Genomic DNA, 26,781 nt, shown 5'->3' with positions numbered 1-26,781 from the left:
GCTTCTCCACACTGAGATCTTTTGTCCAATGATTTTAACAGAGCTTCTGTTTCCAGATTCTTTGCATGATAAGATCAGCACTTTACATAAGCTTTCCTCCCCCTGCTTTTCTCCCATTTATCTGCAAGACCTATATGTTTTATTAACAACAATGTCATCTAGTGTCTGTATATATAGGGCCACATCCTCTTTTCACATACAAGTCGGTTGACGATGTCATGTAAAGGGCCCGCAAACTTCCATGAGTAACTAATCTTAACTTAAGGATAAAAGCTCAATGTGGAGAAGCCCTAAGTGTTATCAGTGGAATTGTATTAAAGTTCTCTGGATAGGTATGAAGCTGCAAGTTGAAACTCATCCCATGTGCGTAATTATTCTGAAACACTATTGCCCTTAACCAGAGTAGTATAGGAGGACCACCATGCCCAGAGATATGTGGAAGAGGGAGAATTACTATGCTGAGGAAATACCCTCTCTCAGCCACACAGGGATATGCATAGAATATAAGTATCCTATAGGTATAACCTATAGGCAGATTATGAAACTAGAACAAACCATCTGGCTAACCTACTGATAAGCACCTTAATTGATATCTTGATGCTGCCATTTCTGGATCAAAAGCAACCATGTTCAATCGTAGGTTTCCCTTTTTAGCATTCTCTATATGCATTCAAAGCATTTCATAATGCATTGTAATGACAGCAAATTCAGCTCTGGTATGCTAATGAGAATAACCAAGATATATGACAGAACTCTGTTCATTATCTCTCTATTTCCTCAGCAGACAACATAGATACAGCATTGTTTCTTAAGGCAGTAAAGAATGCCAGTAGTTATAAATCACTTGCCCACTGTAATTGAATTAGTATTCATGTTTTAATTATGCCAAGTTAAAACATTTCTTTGTACACACTAAGAGAACAATCCTACCACTCCAAGGACTGAAGGACAGAAGCCTTCCATTTGGAGGTGTGAAATATCCAGTGCCATGTCGTCAGGCAGCTGCCAGATGGGTTGGAGAAGCGGAGGCAATTCTCACCTCTCCATCCTCCTTCATAGCATTTTCACTAAATGGGCCTCTGACACCACCTAGTGCAGTTGCTTGCTGGAGGGGGCAGAGCTGGGGCCAGGGACTGAGAGTCCATTGGATCAGGTGGATCCATGGCTCCACCCCCTCCCACTGGCGTTCACTTTTCATCCTATTGGCATGTTTTGTCTCTGGCTGCAGAGGAGTTGGAACTCTGTCTCTGGCTGCAAGGAGGAGATCCAATGTATCCTATGCCCCCCAGTTGAAGCCGCCGCCTGGACCGTGATAGAGCCAGGTAAGTGGGGAGAAGGGGGCTTACCTGGCGGCAGCAGCAGTGGCGCATTCCGTGCAGTGGCGGAGGCAGATAAGGGGGAGGGAGCGAGACAGGTAAGTGGGGGGAGCCGGTCATGGTCTGGGTGGCAGCTTCAACTGAGGCCCAGGTCTCAAGGTGGAAACAGGCCGCAGCGGAGCCAGGTAAGGGGGCAGGGGGGCTTACCTGCGTCTGTTGTGGTCCGGGTGGCAGCTTCAACTGAGGCCCAGGCCTCAAGGCAGAAACAGGCCACGGCCTTGAGACCTGGGCTGCAGTTGAAGCCGCCACCCGGACTGTGACAGATGCAGGTAAGTGGGGGGAGAGGGGGCTTACCTGGCAGAGCCAACAGCACTGTCCGTGCAGCGACGATGGCAGTGACGCCAGGTAAGGGGAGAGAGGGGCTTACTTGTTGGCGACAGTGGCGCTGTCCATGCGGCGGCGGTGCCAGGTAAGCGGGGGAGGGGGGCTTACCTGGCTCCGCCACCCACCGCCATGGTCCGTGCGGCAGCGGGTGAAACCAGGTAAGGGGGGAGGGGGACCTATTCGGCCCCCATTTTGTCCTTCCCCACTTACCTGCCTCTGCCACCTGCCATGGAGGCAAGTAAGTGGGGAAGGGGGGCAAAATGGGGGCTGAATCTCGATCCGGTCCTCCGGATATCGCTCTGGATCCAGAGCGTATTGGGGGAGGATCGGATCGACCCAAACCAGTTCAGGCCTGATCCGGAAGGTCTGGATCAGGACCTGAACCAGTTTGGGATGGTGGTGCACAGCCCTAACATATATTGTACAACAAAAGAAGAGGAACTGTTAGAGATCTCATCACGAGTACATGACCGTCATCAGGCAGGGGTGGGTGAGGATCATGTTTCCCTTCCATTACTTTGCCTCCTGCTCCTATCTCACAATAGGGATGAACAGCTTCCTCTTTGTTCACCTAGGAAAGAAAGAAGAAGCAAGCAACAACCACGTGGTCCATTCAGTGGGCGTTTTTATCGTTCTGTTTCTCCTGCACACAGCAGGAAATGACGACAAGTTTCATCACAGCCAAAAGAAACGGATTTTCCGGGTCTTATTTTGTGTGGAAAAACAAGCTGAAGGAGTGGGAGGTGCTGGGAGGTGGACAGTGTCATGAAAAAGACTCGTGAAAATCCGTGAGTGGCCAGTAATGAGCATGCAATAAAACACTTGTCTGATGACGCTCCATATCTTGCACAATATAAGAAAAGGAATGGTTAGGTCTATCTATATGTTCAGTGTCCTATTAAAACTAGAAAATCTGTAGACTACTGCAAATAAACAAGTCAACCCTCAGTGTCTTTTCTGTGATGGAATGAAAAAGGTAAACTGACAAATGTATCAACATTAAACCTTAACTATTGAACAAGACACAGCTGAAGTTCTCACAAAACTGTCATCTGATAGCAAGTTAGTGCCAATCGATACAATTAATCATCTCAGATGCCTCACAAAATTCTACAGATATGCAAGGCCCAAAGCCAAAGTTTCACAAAAACAACATAGTGATAGAACATTACACAGCATTGCTATTCCTTAGCTGTTGTCATATATAAAATATGTAGGGGGAAATGCAATGTTTTTAAATTGGCCAATCTCAATAAAGTGAACACAGCTCATCTTAAACAACTACGTGCTGATACCAAAAACAAATTAAATACTACATACAAAGTGATTTCACCCTTTCCTGGCCTAAGGTTCTGATTTTGCGGACAGGCTGCATTGCTCATGTTTGAAAATGACATTGGAAATTGAGATGGGTAAACTCCCTTCAGCTTGATTCAAAATTGGCTCAGTATATATGAGCTTTCTTATATGTGTTCTTTGAGCTCTCTCCCACTTTTAATTTTTGCATATGCCATAGTGCAACTGTGGCGTTACCCACATTTCTATTCCCTTAGGTATGTCCGGCTGAGTATGTCTAGAGAGTACAGAATGTTGGACTGTGTGGGTGTGGCTGGTCATGCTGTGGAAAGGGGTGAGGAGTATATATATATATGGGGGAGCTGAGTGGTTTGAGGTGCATAGTTGGTGATTGGGTTTAGAGGGTAGATGTGTTTAGCTGTGTGATTTCTTGTCAGGAGTTGTGTGAGGAGTGAGTGAAAATAAACGGTTTGGGGCCAGGTTATCTGAAGGAACGCCTCCTCCCATATGTACCTACCCGGACCTTAAGATCATCTACAGGGGGCCTTCTCCGTGAGCCCCTGCCAAAGGAAGTGAGGCAGGTGGCTACTAGGAGGAGGGCTTTCTCCGCTGTGGCACCCCGGTTGTGGAACGAGCTCCCCAGAGAGGTCCGCTTGGCGCCTACACTATACTGCTTTCGTCGCCAGCTGAAGACCTTTTTATTCACTCAGTATTTTAACACTTAATTTTAACTTAAATTTAAATTTTACTGTTTTAACTCTGTATTTTAATCCTATATCAACTTTGCTGTGTGGTTTTATCCTGGTTGCGCTTTTTATACTGTATTTCGTAATTGTGTTTTAAACTGTTGGGTGTTTTACTGTGGTTTTAATTTTTGTGAACCGCCCAGAGAGCTTCGGCTATTGGGCGGTATAAAAATGTAATAAATAAATAAATAAATAAATAAATAAGATCATAAGGACTAAAGAGTGTTATTATTAGATTTGTTACTACCAGTATTCTTAAGAATAGGCAGGATTTGAATAGAATTTGAAGGAACTAAGAACTGTAAACAACAATAAACATTTTCTTTATTTTGCTACCATAAAACCACGTGTCAGTTTGGCTGTGTCTCCTGCTCTATTAGTTCATAAATAAACACTTTACATTAAACCTTCCGCCTGCTATATTCACAGAAAAGCCTTTTCCAAATCTCCTTACCTTTCCCCTCTGCTATGAGAGAAAGGTTATACTTTTCTTTTTACCCCTTCCTCAGGTATTTAAGTGGTGGTGCTTAGCCTGAGGGAGGTGTGCGCGTCAAAGCCTGGTGGGTGAGGTGGTGACGTCGCAGCAACATATAAGCATTATTGTATTGTTTCTTTGGTTTCACCTACCCTGTCTCCATTCCATAGCACAAAGGTTACTTAGAAATTCAACCCCACATTTCAAAAACATGAACAAGATGGATGAGGGACAACAAGCCCTTTTTCCCATGTTTGTAAGAAATAATCAAGAGAATTGATCTACCCAAATAGAGAGGACGCTCGCCAAACAAAAGACTGCTTAACTGGATAGTCTGGTCACAGTTCACAGAAATCAACTAGAATTTCATTGAGAGTAGGAGGTTGTTACAGAGAAACTCAGACATGATGGTTTCTAATGTGCGGTGATGGCATCACCCTAGCATCCTGTCCTATGTGTGTAATATGTGTGCCTAAGCATGGTAATGGACTGCATAAGGGCCAACAAACTGAGACTCAATCCAGACAAGATGGAGGTACTGTTAGCCGGTGGTTTGCCTGTCTGGCGAGGTGATGTTCATCCTGTTCTGGACGGAGTTGCACTCCCCCTAAAGGATTGGGCTCATAGTTTCGGGTTGCTCTTGGATCCAGAACTGTCACTTGAGGCACAGGTGAACTCAGTGGCAAAGAGCACCTTTTATCAGCTTAGGCTGATATACCAACTGTGCCCTTATCTGGACAGAGATAACCTAGCTAGAGTTATCCATGCTCTGATAACCTCTTGTTTAGATTACTGCAATGCGTTATACATGGGGCTGCCTTTGAAAACAGTCCAGAAATTTCAACTGGTACAAAACAGGGCAGCACGTTTACAAGCAGGGACTGGCCAACGAGATCACATCACGCCAGTCCTTTTCCAGCTTCATTGGCTGCCAGTCCAGGTCTGGGCCCGATTCAGAGTGCTGGTATTAACATTTAAAGATCTAAACAGCTTGGGGCCAGGCTATCTGAAGGAACGCCTCCTGCTATATGTACCTGCCCGGATCCTGAGATCATCCTCAGGGGTCCTTCTCCATGAGCCCCTTCCAAAGGAAGTGAGACACATGGTTTCTAGGAGGAGGGCCTTCTCTGCTGTAGCACCCCAGTTATGGAATGAGCTCCCTAAGGAGGTTTGCCTGGCACCTACACTATATTCTTTCAGACGCCAGGTGAAGACCTTTTTATTCTCTCAGCATTTTAACAGTCTATAAACTTAACTTTAACTTTGCTATTTTAAATTTGTATTTTAATTTTTTATTTCTGCGCGGCTGCTGATTTTATCCTGGTTGTGCTTTTATATTGTATTTTATATCATGCTTTTATACTGTTTGTTTTATTTTATTTATTTATTTATTTAAGGATTTTTATGCTGCCATTCAGCCAAAAAAGGCTCTCACGGCGGCTTACAAAAGTATTTCTTGACAGTCCCTGCCCACAGGCTTACAATCTAAAAGACATGACACAAAAGGAAAGGGGATTGGGAGGGAGGAGGAGGAGGGGGAAAAGGAAAGCAAATTCAGGCACTACAATCTTAGTTGGAAAGTTCAGCAGCTACAGGTGACAGCAGGAGGGAGGGGGCTCTCAGCTGGAGCTGGACCCAGGCACGGTGGAGAGGTGCCTGGCTGCTGCTTCCTCCCTCACTGGTGGCCTCTGCAGAGACAGTTGGTAGCAGGAGGGAGGGGGCTCTCAGCTGGAGCTGGACCCAGGCACGGTGGAGAGGTGCCTGGCTGCTGCTTCCTCCCTCACTGGTGGCCTCTGCAGAGACAGTTGGTAGCAGGAGGGAGGGGGCTCTCAGCTGGAGCTGGACCCAGGCACGGTGGAGAGGTGCCTGGCTGCTGCTTCCTCCCTCACTGGTGGCCTCTGAATGGTTTTATACTTTGAATGGTTTTAATTTTTGTGAACTGCCCAAAGAGCTTCAGCTATTGGGTGTTATAAAAATGCAATAAACAAATAAATGGTATTTTTTGAGGTAAAATGAGGTAAAAACAACTCATGGCAGTTAAGAATAAAAGGACCCTGTTGGTGGTACACTAGCTACGTACCTTTGCTGTAATTATAGTTCATAACCAATGTGTTCTCCACTATTACTCAATCAGTAGTTGTCCTTGTATGAATAGGAAAACAATGGGAACTCTGAATAAATGCAATTGCCTTCCTGACCTCTAATTCACCACCCTAGTTAAGCAACTCACAAGGTAATCTACAAATTGGCCAATCTAAAGCCTTTACAGAAATATCTCCCAATCCTGAAGCATCTGCAACTCCAGACAGACCAGCAGGTTACGGTACCACCATGAGTACTTCTTATAGTCTCTTTTGTTCTGGGAACCTGTTTGTCCCATAGAATTCATGCTGAATCAGCTAGCCCAAACTCATCAAAAATCAGGAAATTAAGGACATTTCATTCAACAGAACCAAACTATTGAACCCTTTGCTTAGTTTCATCCTTGGTGCACCCAAATTCTTTCATCTTTTGTGCTCTTTGCCTGAACTCTATAGCTGTCCTTGAGTCCAAACTCATTTTGAAGAAACTGAAAAGACTTTCCACAGAACCCAACATTCTCAGACACTCTCTTGTGTGGCTCTATGATCCAGAATAACATAGAACAGGATGCCACTTGCAGTTGAGCACTCAGCCTTTCACAATGTCTGCTAATGAATGGTTTGAAGAAGGTACAGTGACACAGCACATGAGATTGTTCATCACAGCAGAGCTCATAAAATCTCATGCCAAAACACACAAAATCATGAACTGATAGACAAAATGTATGTACTATTCTACATCTTATTACAGTTGTTGTTACATTAGCATTCCTCACCACTGACCATTTCTATAACCAATTATTTGAAATCCACCTATCACCAAAGCATCATTTCCCATTTTGGAAAATAGTCACCAATGCCAACCAAGACCAAATCTGATCAGCTTGAAACTATTCATTTGGACCAAATTTAATGTTTCTTTTATGATGTGAGAAATTCTTGCCAAATATGACACTTCCAAGCTATACTACTACTCATGTTTTTTAAAAACTTTGGCGATCTCTAATAAACCAGAGTGAACATCCTATTCCGCACCAGTGAAGAAAATGTCGTTATTGCTCTCTAGGTTTGATTTTTCACCACATCAGCACATAATCACTATGCTGCCATATTGATTCTCAGATGGAGAATCTGTAAAGACTTCACTCACTTCCAACGTCTCCTTTACAAGCATCTTAGCACCACTTTGTATCCTGGAGTGTAAGCAAAGTCTAAAGATGGGTTATATGATCTAAAATAAACTATTAAAATGCAAGCGCAATCAAAAGTCATTTAAATGTTAATGTGCAGTTTTGTTTCTGAAGTGGATTTTTCAAATTAAGTAATATAACCCCAGTTCATTTCAAACTCACCATCCAGAGAACAGTGCTGTTTTTCATAGAAGCTATGTCAATTTATATTAATCGGTTATATTGTGTGAACAGTATCGCTAACTCACTTTTCTCCCAATAAACTGTGCCAAACAATTACATTTGTTTGCATTTACTCTGCTCTAATACAATGTGAGGTTACTATGGACACATGTTCACAGTCGACAAGAACTAACCACCATTCAAAGACAAGAAACATGATGCTATAAATCAGGTGGGCAGCACATGTCATGAAGGCCTCATGCCACCTGCAATGGCCATTTGTGCAGTTCCTGCTATCACTGCCCAAATCTTGGCAATTCTGCTGGGTAATCAGAAGCTAGGAAACAAGGAGCAGTGGCCACTGCCCACATGCTTTATCTCCCATCAGAATTGTTGGGATTTCGACAGTGGCAGGAGGATGGCCCCTGTAGGCTTCTGAGGTAGCCAATGTGGCCCCCAGCCCCTGGAAGTTGCCCCCTGCTGCTATGAATATACTGACTGCAGTGAAACGAGCAGTCAACCCAGCTGTATCAACCTGGCTAACTAGCCATTGAGCAAGTTGAACAGAATGTCCCTACCATAGGAAGCCCCATGGGCCTTAATAAGAGGGAAACTGGGCACAGGATTGTGCTTCATTTCTCAATTCCTAACAGCCATTTTGGTTTTTGGATGACGTATAATGAAGCCATCTATGGTGCCCCCGTCCCAGTGCCTCTACACAAAATAATGGACAGCCTTTTGCTTCTGTTGTTGCTGTTGTTATTATATTTATTTGTATCCCACCCTTTTCCCAATACTGGGACTCAAGGCAGCTTTGCCAAATTAAAACATATACAATTAAAACATATAAATAGAAATATACAAAAGTTAAAATATATAATTAAACTTCTTGTGATGTTAAAGTTTTAAAATACAAATAACCATTAAAAAAAATAATCCAACGCATAAACAGAGGTCCAGACTGTTCCCCAAAGGCCTGCCTCCGGAAGCACAGCAAGGACAGAGCCAGTCTAGCATCCCTGGGAAGGGAGTTCCAGAGCCCCAGCCACTGAGAAGGCTAGTAGTGGTCCTGTTGAGAAAGCTGACTGAGGCTGTAATGCCAAAGCACATGGAGCCTATCTTGTATATGAACTCAATATGTGAAACAGCAGGACATAATTACTAATAGAGTATGGGTAATCGTTATACAAATAATTAGTTCAGCCTATATTAGTAAATGCCAAAATTAGTAAATTTCCAAATCACATGTTACATATGTATTTAATTTCTGCCAGAAATGCCCATAGAAGGCACAATATTCCAACATCTTCATAAGTGTAGTATATGTCCAGTTAGATATCCAATGGGCAGCTTTCTTAATGATTTCCTATACATGCAAAAACGCTCTTGCACCACTATTGCATGTGCTTAGAAGCCACAACAACAACAACCCATCAATACACAATAGTACTATAGATGAACCTGTACATGCAGATAATGTAATTCAATGAAGTAAGCTCAGCAGCACACTGCCTATCAAGTCATATACATGCAACATATTAATTATTAACCTCAGTGTATCCAGTCTATAAAATGGGCATAATCTCTGTAGTCTCATGGATGGACAAATAAGAGAAGCCATAGCAGTAATCTCAACACAGGGAGACCAGATCATCAAGCAATCATCAAGCAGATCATCAAGTGAGAGCAATCACAGGGTATGGCCTCCCAAAAATGCATAGTTTAAAACACATAGTTTTAAAGCTTTTGTATTTCAGCAGTATTTTGATCCATTTTATTCTGAAATCTGGAACACCTGTACACATGAAAGAGAGCTTTTAGACCAAACATTTCATGTTGATAAGGCAAATCATATTGATTTTAAAAAGAATAGAATGTTTGTGCCTTTTAATGTGAGAATGCGGAAAATCCACTCTACCTTAACTATTTTAGTATACTTAATGCATTCCATTAACCATTTTGTGGTTAAGCAGCATGGTTTAGCTGCTCTATGGCTCTATACTGAAATTCTCATGAACTAGAATAGCAACTGACAAAGAAGAGTATTGGTTGATGTATTTTGGCCTGGCGCTATACCTTTAGGAATTTCAGGACTAAGGAATTTTGTTTTGACAGAATGGAGATGAGGAATGCAATATGTTTTCTTTTTTAATTATCACTGTGTACAATAGAAGGAAAGTGACTGGGGGCTTTGCTAGACCTGCCGGGATAAGCCGGCAGGGAGGCGGGGCGACAGTGCGCTGATGTTAGCGCGCGCCGCCCGGGCTTCCAGACGCGGGACGCGCAGGGACATCGGATCCCTGCAGCGTCCGCCATTTTTTTTTAAGTTTAAAGGGGCCACGTGCGGCCCGAAGACTGCGGAGAAGGTAAGGGTTTTTTTTTAGTTAAAACACCCCCATCCGCTCCTGTGTCGTCTCTCCTTCTCCCTCCGTGTGTGTGTGTCTGTGCTGTGTCGTCTCTCCTTCTCCCTCCATGTGTGTGTGTCTGTGCTGTGTCGTCTCTCCTTCTCCCTCCGTGTGTGTGTGTCTGTGCTGTGTCGTCTCTCCTTCTCCCTCCGTGTGTGTGTGTCTGTGCTGTGTCGTCTCTCCTTCTCCCTACCGGGATCTCCCCCGGCCAATGGGCACAGCACTCAGCGCTGTGGCCAGTCCGCGGCTTTTTGCGGCTACTCGCGAGTAAGCGAGTAGCCGCAAAAAGCCACGGAAGTAGCTAGACGTTCCCCAGCTGCTGCCTTAGGCCGGGGCTGGGGAAAAGGTGCGCCATAAGCGACTTTGCTTATGGCACGTTAGAGGAGGCTTCAGTGTGGCCTGGAGCCGGATTCCCCTGTGCGTCATGTGGAAGCACAGCAGGGAAACTGGCTCTCAAGGTGCGCTAAGGCCTCGTCTAGGAACGCCCTGGTTGTGAAATTTGTGAAATTGTAAAGTATTCTTTAGAAATTCATGTGAGTTTATATATTTTGCTAAAATCTATGTCATAGCCAACACCTGAGATAGAAATGTTAATACACAAAGGTCAATATTATGAAAAATGCATATGAGCTAAATATATGTTGGTACTTAATCCTATGTGAGAAGAATGCATCGTATACCAGAAAAAATCTTAATTGACAGCATGCGCTCAACTCAAAATACACTGATAAAGCTCTCACAATTTTACATGCTGTCAAATGAAAACAAATCCTCTGTAGAGGTCTTATTGTATATGGCCTAATAAAGTTCCAGATTTGAAGCCTAGTAACTCTGCAGACCCTCCTTTCATCTATTTCAAAGAGTAAAGAAGATTTATAGTCACAGTGGGTTAATTTTTTCTTTTTAATGGAAATAGAGTATCCGTAGAATAAATAAAACATCTGACCCATTCCGTCTGAGTCTGCTTCTGTTACTCATTGAAAAGACTTCCATATTTCATGCAATGTTATGTACCTATACTGAAGGAAACTGAACACATGACCTTCATGGCTCAAATATTTTATATTTCTTCCAAGAAGTAAAGTTGGTTTAAGAAGTAGTGTGTGATTGGATGCATTAGCATCTTTATTTCCTTCCTCATAAATGCTTTGGGAAGACAACACAGGGTGGCTTCCCAACAAAAGGACTCTAGGGCTAATGGTCATCTTGACCCTATGGGAAAGAAGCAGCAGCAAGGGAGGCAGGAGCAGGCAGAGACCATCAGGGCCTGCTCCAGTTCGAACCCCCACAGGGCTAACGGTCATCTCGACCCTGTGGGGAAGAAGAAGGAGCTGTTGGTCTGCCCCTCCATTGGAGATGAGGGGGGAGCAGGGCCTTCCTACCAGCTCTGCTGAATCTGTCTCCTTAATTACTTTTTCTTTTCCCCTTCTTCCCTCCCCATCCCCTTTTCCCTGTGTGTCTTGTCTTTTTTAGAATGTAAGCCTGAGGGCAGGGGCTGTCTTCTTTACTGATTGATTGTAAGATGCTCTGGGAATCTTTTTGCCTGAGGTGCAGGATAAAAATACTATAAATAAATAGGGGCTGCCTTGATGGCATCACATTGGCGCCGTGTTCCCCCTATACCCCACAGTTTCCCTCCTGAGGGGTTGCACTGGGTAATCCCCACACAAGGAGGGAATGTGGGGTTTCCAGAGGTCATCTGGTTACTGGATCCATCCCCCTGCCCTTTTACTGGCTACAGGCGGCCAGTTGCCACCAGGACCATCTCCCAGATCAGCCACAGAGTGAGGTCAGAGAGTGGAAGAACTGGGGTGACCTTGCTCCCAACGAAAAAGTCTCAGTAAGTCCCTAACTTTTAAACTGTGCAGCTTTGAAGAAAAGCCCTGTTTTTGTTTTCTGCTCAATTGGCAAAAAAACAAAAAGTCCATAATGGAAAGTCCATTATCTTCCAAGCAAGCGTCCAATCCCAAACCCTCCCAGGTCCACCTAAACACCTTTAATATTCTTGTTCCTGAAAGAGAACTAATGAAGAACACTGACCACTGGAACAATCCTGCAATATATGACTTCAACATCTCTCCTCCAAAGCACTGGGACTAGGGAGTCATGGTAAAGTCATTCACTGTGATTAGAAGCTAGAGCTTCCACTTACAAAATTACACCCTGGTGTCTAGAGAGCTTGGGCAGAAATGTATCAGGTTTAACAGACACACTGGCATCGCCTACACCTAGAGGCTTTCAAGAGAGGGGAAGGATGATTGGGAACTATTGTACTTCCAGGATTGTCCCTCAGGGGCCAGATGCCAGTGAGTTTTCCCAAAGGTAAAGACGGCTGCTCTGGGGAAAAGTTTTTTTTTTAGAAATGGAATGGATTTAGGAACAGTGATCCTGAGCGAAAGTACAATTTCTTTTTTAAAACAACAACTCGGCACTGGAAGACAGTGAGAGCCATCTAGGAGGTGGTGAAAATGCTTTCCCCATCACCCCTGATACCCATAAGCTCCCCCACACAGCTGCTTGCCTGTTATAGTTGAGCTCCACTACTTGTAAGGAACAGCGACAACTATGGCAGAGGGGCCACAGCGCCCACAGACGTTGGGGTTGCCATGAGAGATGGGGGAAATTGTGATAACTGTAGTGCCCGATATCCCAGGAGAACAGAGTGGCTGTCACTGGTTCACCCCGGGATCAGCTGTGCGTCATGTGGCCCTATAGGGACGACCTCGATATTCTCCCAGAATAAATAGCAGATGTATATTAGGCCATTGTCTGTATCTCTGTGTCCTGAATCTGTAAGCTTTGAGAAGGTTCAGATTTGGTTTTGGCCCACTTTGGAGGAGTCCTACCTCAATTTGAACATCTCCCCAATCCATCCAAATCCGCATGATTCAGTTCAGGATTTGGCTGAATACAACACGTACCCCTATTTGCAGCCATTCCTTGAACTGCCTTGATGGCATTTTAGCAAATAAGGTGGTCCATAAATGTTCATAACAAAATCAAATAATTCCAGAGCTGGCTTCTTTGCATCAGAAATCACCTCTAGCACTGGCATAGCACTACACATCTTTCTCTGTCAACAATAGCCCCTGTCCTTCTATGGCACAATGGTGTAAGGGTGCTTTTACCAGACTGCTAGGAGTAGAGGAAATCCATGGACATATCCAGATACACTATCCTGGCCTTTTCAGGCCTTTTGGAGTAAAGGACGATAGCTCGGTCTTGTATAAGCTCTGGTTTACTAAAAGATATAAAAGTTTCCTCTAGCTGGGGTCAGTTTCAGATGTCTGTCAGTGCTTCCAGAAGGATACAATGGTAGGTGCAATTGCACAAGTTACTACTTACTCTGTATCAGCTGTCATACTCTGTTCGGTTACAATTCAGCCAGGCTGTCTGGTTACAATTCACAACCCACTTTATCCAGCAAAATCTCACTGTATTCACATAGAAATCTATGGACTACACCAGGATTACTACAAAGCAAGTAATATGCAGACTGCAGTTTCAGATTGCTTCAAAACCTTGTCTTTGCATTTTGTTACCCGTTGTCCTCTCCAAGCTGTCCTTTAGTGTCTGATTGCAGGGTGTTTTCATTTAAACTGATTATGAATAGCAAATGCAATCAGAAAACCATGCAGTCGTACCATTCTAAACTAGAGATCTATATGGACATTGAAGTCATGCCTGAGCTGCAGTGAGAACATGAGAAAGCTGGACCAAAAGTCCTCTCAACGCCAAGGCAGTACCTAACTTGCTACCCTGGGAAAACAGAGCTGGAGTGGGCAATTGTGATAACAGGCAGCCAGTAAAAAGCTCTTTATGGTCGTTTTACTATCTCATTCTGTTTGCAGCTTTACCCCACTCCCTTTCTCTGTGTGTGTGTCTGCAGTGTCCCCCCTTCTCTTTGTACAGTACAATCACCCAGCTTCTATCGTTCTGTATCTGTCTGCAGCATGAGCACTTCTGTCAGCGTGTGTCTTCAGAACGGTCCATGGTATAGCAATAAATGAAGTCATCTTTGGAACCCAGCAGTATTAAAAATCCTGTAGTCGGAGACTCTTGTTTCATTTGTGGTACAACTCTCTAAATATTACTACATCTGGACTAAGTGGAATCCAATCAGATAGAGGGTCTGGACTAATGTGTAGAATCATAGAATCATAGAATAGCAGAGTTGGAAGGGGCCTACAAGGCCATCTAGTCCAACCCCCTGCTCAATGCAGGAATCCACCCTAAAGCATCCCTGACAGATGGTTGTCCAGCTGCCTCTTGAAGGCCTCTAGTGTGGGAGAGCCCACAACCTCCCTAGGTAACTGATTCCACCGTCGCACTGCTCTAACAGTCAGGAAGTTTTTCCTGATGTCCAGCCGGAATCTGGCTTCCTTTAACTTGAGCCCGTTATTCCTTGTCCTGCACTCTGGGAGGATCGGGAAGAGATCCTGGCCCTCCTCTGTGTGACAACCTTTTAAGTATTTGAAGAGTGCTATCATGTCTCCCCTCCATCTTCTCTTCTCCAGGCTAAACATGCCCAGTTCTTTCAGTCTCTCTTCATAGGGCTTTGTTTCCAGACCCCTGATCATCTGTATGCAGACAAAGATCCTGCAGGAGACCTGCTTAAAGTATTTATTTATTTAGAACATTTCTATAACTCCCTTCATCACAACAAATTCCAATGTACGATAAAGTCAATAAGAAATTATTTAAAATCCAATATATTACATTGTAATGATTACAAGACTAATGTCCAAAACATAATAAAAAGATAGCAAATAAAAAAAATATCTTCACTAATAGGGGATTGGCAAAACCACACAATCCCGCAGCTTTAGTGTTGAGCATCTTCTTTGTTTGGGTTGACTGTCTTGATCAATGTAAATGTTCTCCAAATGGTCACTGCCATTGCTGGTGGGTGGGTGCTCATGGGTGCCATTATTTTAGGTGGGCTGTGCCAGATGTTCTTCCTAATTTGCTTCCTTCCCACTTCTTCTCACTCCATTTTGAAAGATGGCAGCCAGCCGTCCAGCCAATGCAGCTGCCTATCTCATGTCTCTCATCATAACCACTACTTCACAGCTTGGTTTCTAAAGTGCTTTTTCTATTTCTTTGCACTTTAAGATCCAGGCCACGACTCCAAGCAATGATTTTAGTGAGAGAATGGCAGGAGCCCAGATGCTCAATCCAGGGGCAGTGGCCCCAGACACTTACCCCAAAGCCCGGTTCGAATGGTACCGCTGGTCTTAGTTAATTCTCTGGTTAGTGGAACACTAGTGGAGAAGCACTCAGTTGCTGTATCAGGGCCTTGTAAATGTGTTAAGTTTCTCAACCACTGTCTGGCCAGTTTGTGGCTAGTTAAGAAGATGTAATGTGATTTTTTAAAATCCAGAACTCCCAATTTTGAAGGAACAATATTATTTATTTTATTTATTTATTTATTATGTTTCTAACCCGGCCAAAAACTGTTCTCTGGGAGGATTAAAAGAGGTGTGTTTTTTTAAAAAAAAAAATGCCATGTAGCGGTTAAAAATATAAAATACAATATTTAAAAGAATAAAAGAACCTTCATCTCAGATTTTAGATCACTGCTATTCTCTGCAGTAGATCTCCACTAAGCTTCACGTGCACGTGTTGTATGTGTGTGTTTTCACTTTCAGGAACCTGAATCTGATAAAAGATTTTGAATCTTTAATAATAAGAGATATACCATCTATTTTAAAACAAACAACACCCTCCTCCATTATTTTCACTTCAGTTCTCATAATATATTTCTAGTATCACTACAGATAATCTCCAATAAAATGTGGGATTTTCCCAAAATTGGATGCAATTACACTTGGAAAACAACAACAACAACAACATTCAAAGAGTGTCTCCAAACAAGGGGAGCAAGATTACTAGTCTAAAGTGAAATTGAATTGATTCTTTGTTAAATGTTTTACTTGCTATAACACAAGCTTACTGACCTACTTGATTAATATTCTAGTAATGAACTTCGGAATGGTGTTTCATTTGATTCAGTGCTAATCAATAAAATGTAATATATTCACATCTACAGAATCCAAAATAGGACATCCAACTATGTTCTTTTCTTTTCTTCTTACTGCATTGGTTTATTACAATGCAGATTAAGAGCCTGCAATATTACTTTGCAGCTGTAAACAGGTTGCTCATTTCTTTGATGTCACTCATTTCACGCAGTCCAATACCTACCAAAACTGAACGGAAAGCAGGCTGGAAACTTGAGAAAGCAGCTTGTCATTTGCCATAGCATACAACAACATTATAGCCTAGAGCAAGATTTCATCTCTCCTTTTAAACATTCACCAACCAATCTTCCTCACCCCCGCCACCAACAATGCACTCCCACATTTTGTCATAACTTGCTACAAGTTCACATTCTGCACTTCAGGACAAAAGTGTTCCAGTTAAGAATTTGTCATGGATGAATCCCTAGCTTAATTAATCTAATATTTCCTTTTAACTTGAGAGGAAAGGTGCACATTACCAGCAAAGAAACAAACACATGGAGTGAAGAAAAAATAGCTTCAAACTTTAGAGCTACTTTGAGCATAATTTTCTCAAAAAGTTGGAAGGCACTACAGAGCAAATATATATATAAGATGTAGAGCAATCGAAGATTCCTGTAGTAAATCATAAAAGCATAATATAAAAAAGATGCTCATATGGCACCATCAATACACAGCTGCAGAGTGAAGGCACATCAAAGGAAGCGCCAGAATCTATTGTTCCTGAGGGAGGCAGTAACAAGGTTCGCAGGATCACCGGAGCCCAGTGTGACTTATTTAAGTTACGGCGGATCGTGCCATGTACCAACTAGCTTTTGATTATTCAAGCCATGACTCCAGCCTGTTGTTTCATCCAAATCCAGTGAGGGTGGGTTGTTGGCATGACTAACAAACCATCTAAACATCCCATGAGTTCTGGGTGGGTGGTTAATCATGCCAACAACTCAGCTTTGCTGGGTTTTGTCAGGATCTATGCTGTACTGAGTGCTTGCAGGACCCAGGTCTTCAGTCGGGACCTGTCCTGCTGGGGTGTTTGCAAGCCTCAGGCCCCTGACTAACTACACGCAGAGGATGTGATTGGAGTCCAGCTGGGTGGGGCCAGGGTAAGAGCTATTTAAGCACTGCACTTCTCCCTCAACCCTTGCTACAACAACACTGTCCCTGTGCTGCCTCCTGCAAACCTCTACGCCCGTTCCTGATCGTGTTGGTTCCTGACTTCTGGACTGCTTTTGGACTTTGCCTTGCCCCCTGACTCTGCCACACCTTGTTGGTTCCTGACTCTTGGACTGCCTCTGGACTACGCTTTGGTTCTGCCTCGGCAGGCAGTGCTGGACCCTCGTGCCGGTTCTGGGATGTTGCTCCAGCTTGGCCTAGACTCGGGTTCAACTGTGCCTCTGAACTCTTGCATGCTACAGGAGGGGGGCTCTGGCTCTGGCACACACTAGTGATGGTCAATGAAGTCCTTCTTGATCCTGCTTCAGTGTGGTGTTCTCTTCTGCTTCACTCCCCGGGTCCCGGCGGCCCAGCCTAGCTCCCTGCTGCCCACGCCCCAGACGTAACAGGTTTGGACAACACAATAGGCTTGGATATTCAAAATTGGTGCCCATGCATGCTGCAGTTCAGCATGTAATAAATAAACCATGGTGGGCTGCCTGATTTTGAGAACAGTCTTAGTATTCCAAGAGAGGGGAAATGTTAACCAATACTCAGTGGGACTGGTATCAGAAAACAAAGCAGAAACAATAGTTTTTAAGTCTCTATGCACATAGATGATCCAGCTGATACATACCAGTGTTTCTGTTTTGTCATAAGGAAAAAGGAAGCTTTATTAGTTACATCAAGACAACTCATTAACTGTCCAAACATCTATTTCTATCAATCTTACAGATGCCTTAATAATAAATATCAACTCCTGTTTCCAAAGCCTAAAACACATCTCTTTAATTTGGGCTTTTAACTTCTGAGTAGTGTTTTTAACACAGTTTCAATGTTCTTTTAATGTCTCAATGTAGTTATGACCAGTTTTAACAATAGTTTAGCATTAAAGAGAGAAGCCTCCTGCTGCAAGTGTAAGCCAGTTTTCCGGAAAATGGGACCATAACACCAGCCCCGATTCACCAGGTGCAAATGATATAGCAAACTGAGGGCAGCCATTTTTGGTTACTCTTAGTTTAAACCTTTGCACTGAAGATGGGCCCACCATGCTGAAGACATCCTCAGTATATTTATTGTATCCCAGAAGAATAAAGCTTGCAAACAAACCCAAATAATAGCATGCCAGTTATACAGACCAGAAGGTGTTGTGCCATAAATACCAACATAAATCAGGAGGCAAGCCATGTAATACAAACATGTTATAAATCCAATCTCACATGTTGGGGGAAGGGGGAAATCCTGAAACTTAAATATGGGAAGACAACATTTCGCATACAAGTATGTCTACTCACTGGTCAAATAACTAAAATGAAATATTTTCTATTGCTTCAATGCATGTAGATTGCATACTGTAGACTGATGTACAATGTGTTAAAAGGGTAGGATGTCCAAAGTTTGACATCATGTGGTTTAGTGTGGATTACGTTGTAGAATTAAGAGTGGAAACATTACCTGAAGAAGGTGACAAAAAACTGTACCAGGTCCATGATGGTGTTGTGTTGCGAAAATGCAATCTATAAAAAGAAAGAAAGAAAATTGAAAACAATTTCACAATTTATATTAAGACTATTTAAGCAGAGGTATTCTTTATAGCCAGTTAAAGGAAAGCAGAATAGCCAAAGTCAACTGGTATATTCAAGTCAGCTGTTTTAGATAATATACCCCAGTTTCAAAGGTCTGCAGCATTTAAGAAAATTATTTTACTCATAATTAACTAAAACAAACCCTACACAATGTTTTGTCAAATTAACAGCTGCATGGAAATATCAAGATGGTGTCATTGCAATCCCAGGGTCATGCAATACCTTGAGGAAGACTCAGGCCTCATCTACACCAAGCAGGATATTGCACTATAAAAGTGGTATGAAAGCGGTATATAAAAGGCAGGAGCCACACTACTGCTTTAGAGCAGTATTGAATTGCACTGACAACTGTTGGGCCCCATTGACATATACCACTTTCATACTACTATATCCTGCTTGGTGTGGCTCCTGCCTTTTATATACCGCTTCCATACAACTTTCATAGTGCAATATCCTGCTTGGTGTAGATGAGGCCTCAAAGAACGATGAGGTACAGGATGCTTCATCCAGGGGAGAACATTTGGTACCTTCTCCTGTGTCTTCCTACCAGAAAATATGGCCTAATCATTATCACTGGACTCAAAAGATGAATCCCCAGTGGCACCTCCATCTCTCCAACCTTGTGAAAGACAACAGATACAAAATCATGCAAGAGCCTTTTAAGGCCATGGCTAGACCAGGCCTATATCCTGGGATCGTCCCGGGATCATCCCTGTGCATCCAAATGACACACAGGGGATCCTGGGAGCAGGCAGGGACGACCCCTCCATTTTCCTGGGATAATCCTTAGGTCTAACTAAGGCCTAAGTAACATGGTTGTGGGGCCAAGTACAGCACAGGCCTTGTACATAAGGCTTCAGATGGCTTCAGCTTTTTACTGAAACATCACCCCATCTAGCTACAATAGGGAGAAAGTTCTATTCAGCAGAGCCCACTGGAAGATGTCCATGGGGCTGACTTCCTTATCTTTGCTTAGAGAGATTTGATGTGAACTGACTTGAGCCATTCATAGAAGACCTCGCCTAGCCAATTCCGCTTCTCCTGTGAGCCTCAAGCCCCACCAGAACATGACCAATTCAATAGATTCAACTCAGGATGGAGGTACACACATTTTTTACAGCTACATTGGGGGGGGTATTTTAGGGCGAACCCCAAAAACAAAGCAGAAAGGTGAATTTATTCAGAAAGTAGGCTTACAAATGCAATGGAAAGAAGGAAAAATGTTGGCAGCAGCCCAAGTGCATAGAACACGTTTAAAGCTGCTTAATTAAAACTGTTAAGCTGATGAATTACAAAGCAAATATATAACATATAATTTGATGCTGGGGAACAAGAAGCTTGCAAAATATTTAAATCTAACATTATGATCCATCTACAAGCCATATGCATGTGAAATAAGGCTAGATGAGAAATCATAACCATGCATGCAAATGGAAGCATTATAGGCAAGTTCCCTTCTCAAATTCATCTACACGCATGGATCCATCTTCAAGAAACAGTCATCCACTATTCTGATGGGGGAGCAGGTTAAACAGATGATTGGCAGTTACAGCTTTCTAAAGAGTGCTCCATGCATGCCATCTTGGCTGCTAAACGTGAAGACAGTTGAATTGGGGCTTAGGCCTTTAGGAAAGCTCAGAATAATTTATCTTCTCTTTGCAATGCATCTACCTTCAAAACATATTTAGCTTTTTTTTATTTGCATCAGCTAATGATATCCCTAGAGTCAACCTTGTCCAGTGTTTTGTAGTATATATGCAGAATTTTCAGTAATTGTACTTTCAAATACCTTGCACATAAGCGCTCCACAAACTGCTTAGAGAAGCATATTTCCACTTAAAGCTGAAGGTCTCGGAAGACTTTACCAGAGCTAAGCTCCCATATTGTTGTGCACCACATCCATATGTCCTAATTTTAGATATTGTTAACAGCCCTTTCTTTTCCTGGAATACCACCAAATGTCCTTATCTTAGATATTTACTTACCCTCCTTTCCCTTCCTACAATGCCACCATATTTCCTTGCAGACCTACATAACATCTTGTTTTGTGACATTACAACACACCATTTTTATTTTATTTTATTAGGATTAAGATGTTAATGTGCCTAAATATTGTTCCTGCCTGCACTTTATTTTGACAGTTCTTTTTCTTTCCTGGAAGTGGCCTGATTCAAACAAACACTGGACAAATTCAGTTCTTCAATTCAATTTACACAGTGAATAGTATCAGGCAAAGATAGAGATTAATTTATCATGGGTGAAAAATTATCATAAAAGGTCTAGTTGAAGTACTTATGAACTAGGGGTAATAAATGTGTCAGTTAAAATGTAAAAATAACAACTACATTAAAACCCTAAGAAAAAATTAAAAGGTAGGTAAACAACATAGGATTTATTTGTCCTGCTAGGTAGGGCATGCTGAAAAAAACACCACATTGTGATAGTATTGTTAATATTTTTCATCCGATTTTCAAAGTCACACACATCCCTTCCTATGGGGAGAGTCTATAGGTCAGTGATAGAGCACACGCTTAGCATAAATAAATTCACAGGTTCAATTCCTGGTATCTCCTGTTAAAATTGGACCTCAGCTTCCAAACTGAAAGACCTCTCTAAGACTTTGGAGGTCTTCTTCCACTCAGAAGAGACCATTTTGGGCTATATAAACCAATGTAACCATGGGGTTTGAAGTAACCACAAATTCTTCAGAATACTAGTCTAATACTCTAATACAGAGAAATAAAATATAACCAATTTCCAACATAACATTTCTTATGGTGACACTAATAAAAAGCAATTTGCTGAAGGAGGTTCTACATTCGGCATGATGACAATTATTTTCACTTATGGTATCAGTATTCATTTTAACTGTCCACCATTACACAATTATTCTCAAGGAAAACTATTGCAATCAATAACCTCAATCCTGCTGATTATAAAGGATAGCAATGTAAAAGGGTTTCTTTAAGTTTTTTTTGGTACCTCAATTACTTCCAAATCAGAGAAATAAATGCATTTTCTATTTACATAGATCATCATATCAAAATGCAAACAAATTAACCACTAATGAATAAATGTTACATATGTATTGTCTGTGTATAACATGTATTTCCTTTAAACGCGTATGGAGATATGTGTAAAAGTTAAATAGAACTATCCTGTTGATACATAGAAAGTGTTGCTTGGTAGCATAGAGGTATTGTGTGGTGCAGATGTGCAGTGGTGAATGGGTAGCAATGCACAAATATATCATTGGCCCACAATGGATGCTACATTGTACAGTCCCAGTGTAGCACTATATGTTTTCTGTGGAGTGATATACGTTGTTAAGGACATGGCTTTTTCTCTTTGTTTTGTTTTTTTAAATGGAGCAGCAGCAGCTATGTACGGCTTTCATCCTCCCAATTTGTACCATCGCTGATTAGATGTGAATGAGTTAGAAATGAATTTAGTTTCCATACATCATATTAACAGAGTTTGTCCTTTCAAACTTATAAAGCAGAGTGAATAATTGCAGAGTCCTTCTTCCTCCTAGTGGAGTTATTCGTCTAATCTATAATCTATATTTCAAACATAGAAGACATGAGGCATGATTTTGCCTATGATTCCAATTACTGTATTCCAATTATAATAGCTAATTACAGAAACAATTCTATTTTGCATTGGTTAACTGTCTCTATGAGTTAAGTGAGAATTTTTGCAAGTAATTATCTTTCATTGTTTGAACCAGGAAGCAATATTTATTTATTTAGATATTTTTATACACAGACTTTCCTCATGTTGTTCAAGGGGACTTACAAAAATAGTAAAATACAACATAATAAAAATGGCAATATGTTAAAGGAAAAAAATAATGATAAAAGCCAGCAATAAAATAGTTTAAATTAACTGCAGGAAGCATCATCATAAAACATAATAAAAAGTCAGAGTGGAAAACAGAAGAACAGTGTATATTTGTTCTTACGCTGTACAGCACCATGTACATTGATGGTGCTATATTAATAATAATAATAATAATAATAATAATTGCACTTCTATTGGGCCAAAAAGCCATGATACTATAGTCTGTAGTATCAAAGGTCACTGTAATGTCCAGCAGTACTTGCAAGAATGCACTCGCTCTATCCAGTTCCCAGTGTATTCTGTCAACCAGAGCAACCAAATAGTTTCCATCCAAAAGCCAGGCCTAAAGCCAGATTGAAATGAGTCTAGATATATCATATAACCCAGAAAGGGCCAGAGTTCAGAGGCTCGCACTTACTCAAGCCACTTGCCAAGGAATGGTATATTGGAGACTGGCTAGAAAATATCGAATACAGCAGGCTCAAGAGAGCACTTCTTTAAAAAGTACCATCATGCTGCCTCTTTTAAACTCGATGGGATCACATCTTCCTGTAAGGAATCATTTACCACTTCAGACACCTACTCAGCTAAACCACTTCTGGCAGATTTCATTAGCTAAAAAGAACAAGGGTCCAGCACAAATATGGCTAGCCTCAGTCCACTGAGAATCCTGTCCACATTTTCAAGCTGCATTACAAAACAAATAGACAAGCAGGTGCTGAAGTACATCAACTAACTCTCCCTAAGTGTGGTGTCCAAGTCAGAAAAGATGATTTACAAATTGGTTGCAGCAGGTCATTGATTAATTCTCTACTTCTTCCTGGGCAACAAAATGTAACAGAGCCTTGACCACTCAAGGAAAGCTCTGCTGGATGTCTCTGTGTGGATGCAATGATGGCAGAAAAGTTGGCTTTTTTTCCTGCCATCACAAGAATATGCTCCAAAATAAACTCTAGCCTGTGTTTTATCGGATTCACCACAGGTCTTCTACCACTCCTGGTCTAGTTGTCACCTCCACCATCATGTGAAGTTCGAGCACCCTAAACTATGAAGGGGAGCACTTGGCTCTACGAACAGAAAGAGACCTTTGAGGAGTGACTGTGGCCATAGCTAGACCTAAGGTTTATCCCTGGATCATCCAGGGGTCAAACCTGTCATATAGGTGACACACAGGGGATCCAGTGTTCAGGCAGAGCCGAACCCTGGATGATCCCAGGATAAACCTTAGGTCTAGCTGTGGCCTGTGTCAACTGTCTATGCCACCTCTCCATTCTACAAATTAACTGGGACTTCAACCGAATTACTTGTACAAGTGACAGGAAAATCTCCAGTGCACTCTAGATACAGGTGCCCTTCTTCTGAAGGTGCAGCAAGTGTAGAACAAGGAAGCTCACCTTCAGCTATGTTGAGCTGAGAGGATCACATATCACGGGCTACTTCATTTGTATATGGCTTTTCCATATATATTATGCACAAAATGGTCCAGAACAAAAACATGCCAAAAACCCCAATATATTATTCTCCATATAGGAGACAACTGAAAAGAATTTCATAACAACAAATGCATAACAATATAACAAAAGAATTAATTAGCAATTCAATCATCAAAAAAATCAAAGTGAAATATCCTCTGGACTAGGTAGTAGCAGCAATGGTACAGTGAGCCCTTTTAAAGAGTTTCAGAGGGAGGGAGGAACAGGATGAAACACCCTCTAGCCTAGGTGACAAATAGCAGGCAGCAAAGCTGTCTCCTCTGGTGTCAGTAGACAAGTATTCCATTGTCTACAATCTATGTTGCTGGTTTTGACCACCTATAAAGCTTTATAGTGCAATCATTAGACAACAGCTGCATTGGGATGGTCATCTACAGCATCATAAACTATGGTTTATGGTGCTGTGGAGACATGCTGTAGCCACATGCTCCTTCATCCACCCCAACTCCATGATAGTAATTCATAGCAGACTTTGGCATGTAGGTCATGATTTAGGTTGGGTCCCCAAATACATAAGGTTGTTATGTGGGATTAAAAACACTGCATCTAGCCCCTAGACTACACCCACAATTATCTATGTGTGATCATATATATGATGTAGTCTCCCAGTCATTTTACCAACTGTTGATTGATAGTGGCTGGTATCCAATGTGTCATACTTAGAGTAGACCCATTGAAATGAATGGGAATTAACTAAGGACTCATCTACACCAAGCCAGATAGTCCACTATGAAAGCAATATATAAAAGGCAGGAGCCACACCAAGCAGGATATAGTGGTATGAAAGTGGCATATGATATGTGTCGAAGGGCCCCAATAGTTAGGGTGACCATATGAAAAGGAGGACAGGGCTCCTGTATCTTTAACAGTAATGTAGAAAAGGGAATTTCAGCAGGTGTCAATTGAAGTGGGTGAAATTCCCTCTTCATCACAACAGTTAAAGCTACACTAGGTATAGTAGAGTGGCCAGATGCAAAAGAGGGCAGGGCTTCTGCAGCTTTAACTGTTGTGATGCAGAGAGAATTTCACCCTCTTCAATTGTCACCTGCTGAAATTCCCTTTTCTATATTACTGTTAAAGATACAGGAGCCCTGTCCTCCTTTTCATACGGTCACCCTACAATAGTGGTCAATGCACTTCAATACCGCTATAAAGCAGTAGTGTGGCTCCTGTCTTTTATATACTGCTTTCATAGTGGAATATCCTGCTTGGTGTAGATGAGCCCTTAGTCATGACTAACTAAAGTCCCATTCATTTCAATGGGTCTTCTCTAAGTAGGAGTAACTTTGGGTACTACCCATAATAGGGAAATAAGGGAAGGGAGGGAAGTTTTAGGACTGGGTTTCTGCTTGGAGAGTGCTGATATCCAAGAAGGAGAGCATTCATGTTCCCGTCTCCATTTTTGCATCTGGACAATGGTAAGACAACCAGTGATGCAGTGAGGTTTCACTCGTCTTTGCCACAAAGACATTTGGGTTAGCAGCCAGATTGCAGGGGATGACAAATCAACCTTAGGTGATGCAAACTATGTTTCTTTGCTCATTTGTGAAATGGATCCTGGGTTGTTTAACAAATTATGGCTTAGTGATCTACCTGAACACAGACTCTATACCTTACTGTCTGAGCTAAATACCAGTAAAGCAATGGTACCAGAATCTGTAGAGTGTGTGTTTGTTTGTTTGTTTGTTTGTTTTTGTAAGCAGCAGCTGTAGTTTGTTGTGAATACGTAAGCACTTTGATAGGAACCAAATGCAGAAAAATATATTCTCTGTGGTGTATTTGATTTCACTTGTTACACAAAATCTCTGTACCATTTGAGCTTTGGGAATAGTGCAAAGGAAACAAAACAAGCCAGAAAATGTGAATCGAGTTTTTAAAGTCTTGCATTCTCTCTTCTGGATTACATAATAAAACCTTCAAGAAAAACACTGGGCCAAGTAGTTGGGGTTTTTTTTAGCAACAAACATGTTGTAGAAGCTTAATTAAAACATGAGTTAATAGTTGACTAAGGGAAATTCACCCAGATATATATCTCCTCCCTGCCCAAGTCAAACACATCTATTGTGTTTTCCTCTAGTTATCATGTAAAGCAAACAGTACAACAATTTAATTTCCCTTCAAAACTCCTCTCTTTGACCCCTCCCCCATAGCATATATTTAAAAGTCATATATAAGGGTTGTCAACTGGTTGAAGAATTTTAGATAATGTATCATCTGCCTTTCAAATACTCACATGTAGATCAATTTGCATATTAGAAAACCTTCCATACTGGAGTATTTTTGAAATAAAATAGGTTTGGCCTTGGAAATTAGACAGTGTATGGTAACAAGTGTCAAAAACCAATACAATGCAGAACATTAGGGGGCCATCTACACCAAGCAGGATATTCCACTATAAAAGAGGTATGAAAGTGGTATATAAAAGGCAGGAGCCACACTGCTGCTTTATAACCGTATTGAAGTGCACTAGCAACTGTTGGGGCCCATGACACATACCATATACCACTTTCATACCACCTTCATAGTGGAATATCCTGCTTGGTGTAGATGTGTCATGGGCCCCAACAGTTGTCAATGCACTTCAGTACCACTATAAAGCAGTGGTGTAAATCCTGCAATGCACTTCAAT

The 26,781-nt window shown here is 41.9% G+C and overlaps 1 protein-coding gene across 1 annotated transcript in view; it reads right to left on the bottom strand.

The window, feature by feature from the left end:
• The window catches only part of ATRNL1 (attractin like 1), a 682,244-nt gene that overhangs the window by 320,351 nt on the left and 335,112 nt on the right, over window positions 1-26,781 (bottom strand). Inside the window, exon 25 of the mRNA XM_063132703.1 lies at window positions 18,686-18,747. Within this exon, the coding sequence (XP_062988773.1) occupies window positions 18,686-18,747 (62 nt within the window). The remainder of the gene's footprint in view (window positions 1-18,685; window positions 18,748-26,781) is intronic.

The sequence above is a fragment of the Elgaria multicarinata genome, chromosome 8 (genome assembly GCF_023053635.1).
Source record: "Elgaria multicarinata webbii isolate HBS135686 ecotype San Diego chromosome 8, rElgMul1.1.pri, whole genome shotgun sequence".
Taxonomy (NCBI): domain Eukaryota; kingdom Metazoa; phylum Chordata; class Lepidosauria; order Squamata; family Anguidae; genus Elgaria; species Elgaria multicarinata.
Note: the sequence above shows the minus strand (reverse complement) of the source record. Positions and strands in the feature narration are given on the sequence as shown.